The sequence below is a fragment of the Psammomys obesus genome, unplaced genomic scaffold (assembly GCF_907164565.1).
Source record: "Psammomys obesus unplaced genomic scaffold, mPsaObe1.curated_primary_1811, whole genome shotgun sequence".
NCBI lineage: Eukaryota > Metazoa > Chordata > Mammalia > Rodentia > Muridae > Psammomys > Psammomys obesus.
The window spans coordinates 47,809,446-47,821,087 of NW_026587216.1; the positions used below are offsets into that span (position 1 = coordinate 47,809,446).

Consider the following 11,642-nt stretch of genomic DNA (forward strand, 5'->3'; position numbering starts at 1 on the left):
GTCTGGACCAGAGTGGTGCCTACAGCCACCATCCCAGACAGAGACACACAGCTTCTGGTCCAGAGTGAGGCACCCAGACTCCAGACCAGAGCAGTGCCCCCAGGCGCCAACTCAACCTAGGTGCACATTCTCCAGGTCCAGAGCAGAGCAATCAGCCTTTGGCCCAGAGACTTGCTGAGTGCACCTCCCACTTTCTCAGACAGAACTGTGCGCCACAGGATAACAGACTGAGTTTCCCTGTTGGGAGAAAATCCCATAGCTAGGGAATGAGCAGTTTCTTCAAGAGGACTGTACATGGAAATTTAGTGAGCAGCAGCACACTAAATTTATAACAAGAAACCCAGCAGTGGGGCAGCTGTCTTGAGAAATTTTATGGGTAAGAGGAGATCCCCCCCTGCCTAACATAGACCACAACTACTACTCAGGGCTATAAACCTGAGGTGAGCAGTGGCAACTCCGGAGAAACACTGGCCATACAGTGACCATAACCAAAAAGCAGAGAAGGACTCCTTCAGGAAAAATCATCTTCCAGCCAAGGGGATACTCCCTACCTCAGGACTCCAGGAAGCACAGAAACTAACAGCCAACACCTAAATCAGCCCAATGGGTAGAGGTCAGCGTAAAGGCTCAACCAACAAAAGACAGAGCAATATGGCATCTCCAGAACCCAGCCATCCAGGGGCGAACAGCCCTGAACAATGCAGCATAATAGAAAATCAAGAAGATGACCTTACATCTATGTTGATGAAGAGAATAATAGAGGAAACAGATAAAATACGTAAAGAATTAGAGGAAGATAAAACCAAACAGATCATGGCTATCCGTAAAGAAATGGAGGAAGATAAAGACAAGCAAATTAGGGCCATCCGTGAAGAAATACGGGAAGATGCAGCCAAACAGCTTGTGGCCTTCAGAGAAGAAATAATTAAATCACTGTAAGAAATAAAAGAGACAGAGTTGAAGGAACTAAAAGAAAAAGAGGAAAATAAAAGCAGACAGGTGAAGGAAGTAAACAAAACAACTCAAGACCTGAAGATAGAACTAGAAAAATTAAAGAAAACACAAATGGAGGAAATAATGGAGAGGAAAAATTTAGGGAAGAAAACAGGAACTACAGAGGTAAGCATAACCAACAGAATACAAGAAATGGAAGAAAGAATCTCAGGTGTAGAAGATACAATGGAAGAAATCAATGTATCTGTCAAAGAAAATGTTAAATCCAAAAAATTCCTGACACAGACCGTCCAAGAAATCCAAGACAATATGAAAAGACAAAACCTAAGAATAATAGGAATAGAGGAAAAAGAAGACTCCCTTCTCCAAGGCCCAGAAAATATTTTCAACAAAATCATTGAAGAAAAGTTCCCCAAGTTAAAAGAGAAGCCAATAAGGATACATGAGGCCTACAGAACACCCAACAAATTTGACCAGAAAAGAAAATCCTCCTGCCACATAATAATCAAAACAGGAAGTATACAGAACAAAGAAAAAATACTAAAAGCTGCAAGGGAAAAAGGCCAAGTAACATATAATGGCAAACCCATTAGAATCACACCTGACTTTTCAACAGAAACTATGAAAGCCAGAAGGGCCTGGACAGATATCATGCAGACCCTAAGAGAACACAGATGTCAGCCCAGGCTACTATACCCTGCAAAACTCTCAGTCCTCATAGACAGAGAAAAAAGATATTCAATGACAAAAACAAATTTCAACAATACCTACACACAAATCCAGCATTACAGAAGACACTGGAAGGGAAAATACAACCCAAGAAAATTAGCTGCTGTCAAGAAAACACAGGAAATAATTAACCTTACTACACTAAAACAAAAAGCAACCAAGCACACAACCTTATGAACACAGCCAACATCAAAATCAAAGGATCTAACAGCCACTGGTCATTAATCTCTCTCAACATCAATGGATTCAACTCTCCAGTAAAAAGACACAGATTAACAGAATGGATACGTAAACAAAACCCAGCAATCTGTTGCATACAAGAAACACATCTAAGGCACAAAGATAGACATTACCTGAGGGTAAAAGGTTGGAAGACGACTTTCCAAGCAAATGGACCCAAGAAACAAGCAGGGGTAGCCATTCTAATATCTCATAAAATAGACTTTCAACCAAAATTAATAAAAAGAGATGAGGAAGGACACTTCATACTCATCAAGGGAAAATTCCACCAGGAAGACATCACAATCCTGAACATCTATGCCCCAAATACAAGAGCACCCACATTTGTAAAAGAAACATTGATAAAATTTAAACCACATATAGATCCCCACACATTAATAGTGGGACACTTCAACACCCCACTCTCAACAAAGGACAGGTCAACAAAACAGAAATTAAACAAAGAAACAATATCTCTAACAGAGGTCATGAATCAAATGGACCTCACAGACATCTACAGAACTTTACACCCAAACACAAAAGAATTTATCTTCTTCTCAGCACCTCATGGAACCTTCTCCAAAATAGACCATATAGTTGGTCACAAAGCAAGCCTCAACAGATACAAGAAGACTGAAATAATCCCTTGTATCCTGTCTGATCACCATGGAATAAAGCTGGACTTCAACAACAACAGAAATAGCAACAAGCCTACACACTCATGGAAACTGAACAACTTGTTACTAAATGACAGCTGGGTCAGGGAAGAAATAAAGAAAGAAATTAAAGCCTTTCTAGAACTCAATGAAAATGAAGACACAACATACCCTAACTTGTGGGACACAATGAAAGCAGTGCTAAGAGGAAAGTTCATAGCACTAAGTGCCTTCAAGAAGAAATTCGAGACAGCTCATTCAAGCAACTTAATGGCCCACTTAAAAACCCTAGAAAAAGAAGAAGCAGACACACCAAAAAGGAGTAGACGGCTGGAAATAATCAAACTCAGGGCTGAAATCAATCAATTAGAAACAAATAAAACAATTCAAAGAATCAATGAAACCAAGAGCTGGTTCTTTGAGAAAATCAACAAGATCGACAAACCCTTAGCCAAGCTAACTAAAAGGCAGAGAGACACCACCCAAATCAACAAAATCAGAAATGAAAAGGGGGACATAACTACAGACACTGAGGAAATCCAAACAATCATTAGGACTTACTTCAAAAGTCTGTATGCCACAAAATTTGAAAATCTAAATGAAATGGACAATTTTCTTGATCGATTTGACTCACCAAAGCTGAATCAGGACCAGGTAAATCAACTAAATAGTCCTATATCCCCCAAAGAAATAGAAGCAGTCATCAAAAGTCTCCCATCCAAAAAAAGCCCAGGACCAGATGGCTTCAGCGCAGAATTCTACCAGACCTTCAAAGAAGAGCTAACTCCAATTCTCTTCAAACTATTCCACAAAATAGAAACAGAAGGAACATTACCAAACTCATTCTATGAAGCCACAATCACCTTGGTACCTAAACCTCACAAAGACTCAACAAAGAAAGAGAATTTCAGGCCAATCTCCCTTATGAACATTGATGCAAAAATACTTAACAAAATACTTGCAAACCGGATCCAAGAACACATCAAAGATATTATCCACTATGACCAAGTAGGCTTCATCCCAGGTATGCAGGGGTGGTTCAATATACAGAAATCCATCAATGTGATCCACCATATTAACAAACTGAAAGAAAAAAAAACACATGATAATCTCCCTAGATGCTGAAAAAGCATTTGACAAAATCCAGCATCCATTCATGTTTAAAGTACTGGAGAGATCAGGGATACAAGGCACATATCTAAACATAGTAAAGGCGATATACAGCAAGCCTATAGCCAACATCAAACTGAACGGAGAGAAACTTAAAGCAATCCCACTGAAATCAGGGACAAGACAAGGCTGCCCACTCTCTCCATATCTCTTCAACATAGTGCTGGAAGTCCTTGCTAGAGCAATAAGACAGTCGAAGGAGATCAAGGGGATACAGATGGGAAAGGAAGAAGTCAAATTATCACTATTTGCAGATGATATGATAGTATATATGAGTGACCCCAAAAACTCTACCAGGGAACTCCTACAGCTGATAAACACCTTCAGCAAAGTGGCCGGATAAAAATTAACTCAAAAAAATCAGTAGCACTCCTGTATACAAAAGACAAAAGGGCTGAGAAAGAAATTAGAGAAACAACACCATTCACAATAGCCACAAATGACATAAAGTACCTTGGCGTAACCCTAACCAAGGAAGTCAAAGACTTGTATGAAAAAAATTTCAAGTCTCTGAAGAAAGAATTAGAGGAAGATATGAGAAGATGGAAAGATCTCCCATGCTCATGGCTTGGCAGGATTAACATAGTAAAAATGGCCATTTTACCAAAAGCAATCTACAGATTTAATGCAATTCCCATCAAATTGCCAACACAATTCTTTACAGAACTGGAACGAAAAATTCTCAACTTCGTATGGAATAACAAGAAACCGAGAATTGCTAAAACAATCCTCTACAATAAAAGATCTTCTGGAGGTATCTCCATCCCTGATCTCAAGCTGTACTATAGAGCAACAGTTATAAAAACTGCATGGTACTGGCATAGAAACAGAATGGTGGATCAATGGAATCGAACAGAAGACCCAGAAATAAACCCACACACTTACGGACACCTGATTTTTGACAAAGATGCCAAAACCATACAATGGAAAAAAGATAGCATCTTTAACAAATGGTGCTGGTCCAACTGGATGTCTACATGTAGAAAAATGAAAATAGATCCATACTTATCACCCTGCACAAAACTGAAGTCCAAGTGGATCAAAGACCTCAACATAAAACCAGACACATTAAATCGGCTAGAAAAAAAAGTGGGGAATACCCTAGAACTCATTGGTACAGGAGAAAACTTCCTGAACAGAACACCAACAGCACAGGCTCTAAGAGCAACAATCAATAAATGGGACCTCATGAAATTGAAAAGCTTCTGTAAAGCAAAGGACACCGTCATCAAAACAAAGCGACTGCCTACAGATTGGGAAAGAATCATCACCAACCCTCTATCTGACAGAGGACTCATATCCAATATATATAAAGAACTAAACAAGCTGAAAAGCAACAAACCAAGTAATCCACTTAAAAAAATGGGGAACAGAGCTAAAGAGAGAATTCTCTGCAGAGGAATATCGAATGGCAGAGAAGCACTTAAAGAAATGCTCAACCTCATTAGCCATTAGGGAAATGCAAATCAAAACAACCCTGAGATTTCACCTTACACCCATCAGAATGGCCAAGATGAAAATCTCAAGGGACAACACATGCTGGAGAGGTTGTGGAGAAAGGGGAACCCTTCTCCACTGCTGGTGGGAATGGAAACTGGTACAACCACTCTGGAAATCAATCTGGCGCTTTCTCAGACAACTAGGAATAGCGCTTCCTCAAGATCCAGCCATATCACTCCTATGCATATACCCAAAAGAGGCGCAAGTACACAACAAGGACATTTGTTCAACCATGTTTGTAGCAGCTTTATTTGTAATAGCCAGAAGCTGGAAACAACCCAGATGCCCCTCAACTGAAGAATGGATGCAGAAACTGTGGTACATCTATACAATGGAGTATTACTCAGCAATGAAAAATAAGGAAATCATGAAATTTGCAGGTAAATGGTGGGACCTGGAAAGGATCATCCTGAGTGAGTTGACCCAGAAGCAAAAAGACACTCACGGTATATACTCACTCATATAAACATACAATATAGAATAAACCCACTAAAAGCTGTACATCTAAACAAACTAAGCAAAAGAGAGGACCCTAACTAAAATGTTCAATCCCCATCCTGAAAGGCAAAGAGGATGTACATCAGAAGAAAACGAAAATAGGAAACAACCTCGGAACCCGCTACAGAGGGCCTCTGAAAGCCAGAAGAAAACAGGAAACCACCTTGAAACCTGCCACAGAGGGCCTCTGAAAGCTTCTGCAGTATAGACTGTCAAAGCAGATGCTGAGCCTGATGGCCAACTGATGGGCAGAGTGAATGGAATTTTATGTAAGAAGTGGGAAATAGTAAGAGCTGGAGGGAACGGGAACTCCACAAGCAGAGCAACAGAACAAGATAATTTGAACACAGGGAACTTCCCAGAGACTCATACTCCAACCAAGGACTATTTGTGGAGATGACCTGGAACCCCTGCACAGGTGTAGCCCATGGCAGTTCAGTGTCCAAGTGGGTTACATAGTAATGGGAAGAGGGACTGCCTCTGACATAATCTGATTGGCCTGCTCGTTGATCACCTCCCCCTGAGGGGGGAGCAGCCTTACCAGGCCACAGTAGAGGACAATGCAGCCACTTTTGATGAGAACTGATAGACTAAGATCAGAAAGAAGGAGAGGAGGACCTCCCCTATCAGTGGACTTGGGGAGTGGCATGGATGCAGAAAGGGGAGGGAGGGTGGGATCGGGAGGGGAGGAGGGAGGGGCTTATGGGGGGATACAAAATGAATAAAGTGTAATTAATAAAAAAATAAAATAAAAGATTTAAAAAAAAATAAAATAAAATTATGAATGTAAAAAAAAAATGACTAGGAGAACAAAGGACACCAACAGGCAAGGTAGAAAAAGATGGAAGGTAGAGGCTTGTGGTGGGGTATACTCAATATGCAATATATGCTTCTGTGGATGTTTTAAAAACAAATAAAAAATAAAAGAAGATGTACAATGCAAAGCAATGGAAACGACCTGAGGCCTTGGGGAGGTCACAAGTGAGTGCAGAGGAGAAGCACTTGCTTCAGCCCAGTTGTGGAATAAAAGGCAGGTTATAAGCTGACCTAAGGCAAGGGCAGCAGCCAGGAGACTTCAGTGTTAACCTGCGTATGGAAAAAACCTAGTTTGAGCCAAGACAGATAGGAAGAAATTGCGCCTGCAGCAGAATGTAGAGAACGACAGTAAGACATGTGCCAAAACAATTTTCAATTATTTCATAAGCAATAAGCAGTTTTGAGTACTGTGGAACAGGTAGTATAATGGGTACCGAGCAAAAACAAAGGTCCTGTCCTCCAGGAGTTTACAGTCTAGTGCTAAAGTGTCAGCATCAAATGCACTTAGAAGCCTGGGTTCCACACCTAGACCTTCAGCTACCACTGACGGAGCCAGCATATTAGCATTTAAAGAGAACCCTATTCTAAAATACATCCGTGAGAAAGGTCGACCTGCTGAAAGATAAAGGAAACAGAACTTAAAGAAATGCACAACTGTAACACGTGATGTTATTTAGGTAGAAACAGAAGTTGTTAGAGGCAGACAGGGTCCTAAAGGAACTTATTTATTTGGATGTTGGGAGAGAAAAGTTGTCAGTTTGTCAATTATGACCTTTGTAAAAATCTAAAGATAAATAGTCCTTTAGTTGAAAAAAAGAAAAAAAAAAAAAAGAAATCGATAGGCTAATATTTTTTGTGAGAAGTTTCAGCAATGATCCAAGAGGCAAGGCAGAGCCTGTCACATTCAAGGAATGGAGGCAAATGAGTGACTAAAATAGTGGGAAAAGACAAAATCAAATGAGGGGTGAAATACTTCAACTGCATCAGATGAAGACACCAGCTCATCGGTGGACTCAATGAGATGAAAAAAGATGAAATGGAAAGTGAATGTTTTGCAAACTGGAATATAATGGAAACTGGCTTTAAAAGCTCAAGGCATGGTGTGAGAGAGAAGGCTGTCCCTGAAGACACGAAGAGTGTGAAAGACATCTGTGAGGATTAATGAAAGTGGGCAGCTGATAAGGAGTTATGAATGATAAAAGAGGACTCCGGCACACTGTAAACCAACCATGTACGTCCCACATAAACTCATCCCCATAAAATAAGGCTGACTGAAAGTGAAATGAAACCACATTCATTGACATGGAGAAAGGAAAAACAAAAGAAACTGTGCAAGAGTTCCTGAGGGGGCAGTGGCGCACTGGAACGGTACAGACTTAACGCACTAAAATGCGTTCCAGTTGTGACTGAAGTCATTGGCTATCGAGAAAACACACAGAAACTTTAGCACTTGGACCTCGAAGCAGTGCAAAAGTGCTTCAGGAAGTGTGAGGTGCAGGGATGTAGCTTTCTCCGTTCCAATGCAATCATCAGACTGATTTATCCGATAATAAAGAGGAACACAGAGATGAGGAAAAGAATGACATAGGTAGAGGAAGAGGAGGCAGAAGGCAGAAGAATTCAAGTTATTGCTCTTTGATTTTGCTTCAGTTTTTAGGTTTGCTTTTATTTCTAAGTGAATATTTCACAGTACTAGATATTGACAGAGAAGGAAAGCTGTTACTTGACCAAACTTTAGATAGCTGAATTAAATTAATATCTATTTACTATTTCCCCCAGAGACTTGCAGAAAAGGTGAAAGAAAGGCAAGTCATGTTCAATTAGAGGTTACCTAAATAACTGAAGCAATGGCAGAGTTTGGGTATGATATTCTAAATTGCTTTGGGGAAGCTTGTGGTCCTTTCAGACTGCGTGGGAGTTTTCTCAGATGCGGTGCTGCCGTACAGAAAACACCCATGTGGCTTTTCAAGGCTTGGATTTCTGGGACTTAATTTCCAAAGATTTGCATGCAATGTTTCTGCAGTGGGGTTTGGGAGTTTCGCCTCCAAAGGAGCTCTTCATGATGTTAAGGGTCCAGGAGCCACACCAAGTACCATCTCTCTTCTCTGATGAAGTACCCTGGGTGTCATGGTGCCCCCCCACTAGCCTCAGAAATAGCTGACACAAGAATCCTACTATTTTTGACATACACACTAACTCAGAGTTACCTTGCACTACCTGAAGTACTTACCTTTTAACACTTTTTCCAAATTTGCACATGAAACTGTCATAAGTTAGGTTCAATCTTGCTCTGTACTTGCTGTCAGCCTCTATTCTCTTGAAGTGATGTCTACCTCGTCTAACTGCTAATTAAGCTAGCAGAAAAGGCTTAAATTGAACCCAAAATATGCAAGAGGTAATGGAAGTTTGGGTTCGTTGATTATGCCTGATCTCCTTGGGAAATTATCGAAATGATCATTAAGAAATAATTAGAAGTGCTGAACTGTATTTAAGTACCCATCATGCACGTCTACTTACAGCCAGTTGTAACAGCATTCCATTTCCTTGAAATTACTTCACGCAAAAATAAAAAATTAAAAATAGGAATATTACCCTGGCCTAATGATCACTTTCTAGAGTGAAAAGAACACTAATTTTCAAATGACTTACTTTATTTTTAACTTATTCATGTTATTTCATTTGTTACTAAACTATCAGTCTTGATACTGTATTCATTTAGATGTAGTGCCTCTGTATGTCAGGTGATGAAGGTGTTGTCATTTTAATGCTGTCACTTGCCAGCCTTGTATTTCTGCCTTGAGACACTTACCTTACTTAGTTTCTATCTCCAACTTAAAGAAAAAAAAAGGAAATAAAAGACATCTTTCACTGGGATTTTTGCAAGAATTAAGTGAAGTACTATGTACAAAATACTTTTGAGATAAAAAGTGCTACACTCTGTGGGAACATATATGAGATTTAAAATAAGGAGATATGCAAATATCTGCTATCTTGAAAACTTTTCAAGATTTATTTTTGTTTATGTATATGTGTGTGTTTCAGTGTGAGTATACACTACATGCTTACGGATGCTCCAGGAGACCAAAGGAAGACATTAGAGCCCCTGGAGCTGAGTTAGAGGGAGCTGTAAGCCACCTGGTTACAGTTTACAGACCCATATTTTCATGAATTTCCCAAGTACTGCACAAAAGCAAAATATTATTGGCATTGATAATCATAAAAAATAGCTATAGTAAAACCTATATACATTGCAATTTCTGCTTCAACCTGTAATTCAAATAAGTATATGTTTAGTATAAGAATTTCAGTTTCTCAGATATGAATTAGGAGGTGAAATCTCATAGTTGTATATTCCAACCTGACGGATAATTGTAAAGCATTTGCTGTTCAGGAAAATAACCCTAGGTATCAAAAGAACTTCCAGAGACAGTTAAATACTATTTCCTCCATTTATTAATGATTGCTATTTTATTTTATTATAATCAGATCTGAATATCCATAAAGCCTCATGTGTACAAAATAGCATCACTGATCAGTAACTATGCAAACATCCAAAGAGGTAAATTGTTAGTTTACCTCTAATTGTTAGTTAGCTCTGGCCTTGAGACTCCTCAAATACAATCAAGAACTTAATGAAAGCAACTGCACTCTATCCATAATGGTGGAGAACTCCCCTTTTCAGTGGTCTAGGGGAAGGGGATTAGGGCAGAAAAAGAGAGGGTGGGAGTGGGGGGAGTTGAGGGATGGGTTTCAATTGTGATCATAATGAAAAAATGTGAAGAAAAGTGAAAAAAAAAAAGAAAGAAACAACTGCGTTGACATGGTCTTTCAATATGGAATAAAAGCTTCAGGGTGTCCTATCTCCTGAATCATACCTCAGTGACATAAGCAGAAGATAAGTTTGACTCTGAATGGCTGACACACACACTCTTTTGTTACACAAAGTATCTTCTTTAGATGAGAGCAGTGGAGACCAAAATCGAAAGACTCCATGTGATCAGTTACTTTCTCCGCCCATGCCCACTTCTGAGCTAAGACACTGACCAGTGTGCCTCCTCATGTGACGACTTACAGGGCTCACATGATGGAAAGTACTGTCTTCCCAGTCATTTTGGTCCATGAGACATGTCTAACCAACACCTTGAACAACCCAGGCCTTAAAATAAATTACTTTTACAGTGATATTCCTTGCTTTCTTTATTTGTATTTGCTCTTCTAGAAGATGTTAGATTTCTTCAGTCGGGTTTATATATATATATATATATATATATATATATATATATATATATATATATATATATACTACATTAAAATTTCCTTTTCTCATATGGCATTTAGGGAGAAATTGGAAGAGAAATGTACATCATCAAGCATGGAGAAGTCCAAGTTCTTGGAGGCCCCAGCGGTGCTCAAGTTCTGGTTACCCTAAAAGCTGGGGCAGTGTTCGGGGAAATCAGGTAACTGAAGACACCTTGTAAATATCTAAGCCTATTCATTGTCAAGAAAGGACAACCTTAGGTCATAAAATACGTAAATTTCTACTCAAGTTTTTTGAATGTCTGATGCTCTGCTGAGTACGCTGGTATTAAGGATGATCACATTTCTTTCACTTTTTATCCCTTCCCTCAAAAGAAGAGAAAAGAAGGGAGGAGGTTGACATGTTCTTTAGTACTAGAAACTAGGGCAGTGCCTGTTGAATTAGCATGCACATCCGTAAATGAATAGAGAGAAGAAAAAGGAGAGTTACTTAATTGTTACAAGACTTTTGTTAGCTTAAAAAAGGGATTTTGAATAGGTTAGTAATATGATCATGAATGGGGGACCAAGCTGCCTCAGTCTAAACCCCAGTTAATTCACTTGTTGTCATTGTTCCTTATTTGACCCTACTCTTCTTGAGTTCCATCCTCTTAATAATTAGAATTAGAATAGTGTATATCATAGAGGTTGGTAAATTAGGTTAATTTGTTTTAAACATTTTGTGGCTCTCTTCTAATTTTTATTCAGTAAGTATCAACTATTGTTATGATTATTTCCTACAGGCCAGGTGAATGTAAGAATAGAATAGAATAGAATAGAATAGAATAGAATAGAATAGAATAG

At 39.2% G+C, this 11,642-nt stretch overlaps 1 protein-coding gene across 1 annotated transcript in view; it reads left to right on the forward strand.

Moving 5' to 3' along the window:
* Cngb3 (cyclic nucleotide gated channel subunit beta 3) overlaps window positions 1–11,642 on the forward strand; it is a 178,026-nt gene that overhangs the window by 149,399 nt on the left and 16,985 nt on the right. The window contains 1 exon segment of the mRNA XM_055603202.1: window positions 10,881–10,999. Within this exon segment, the coding sequence (XP_055459177.1) occupies window positions 10,881–10,999 (119 nt within the window).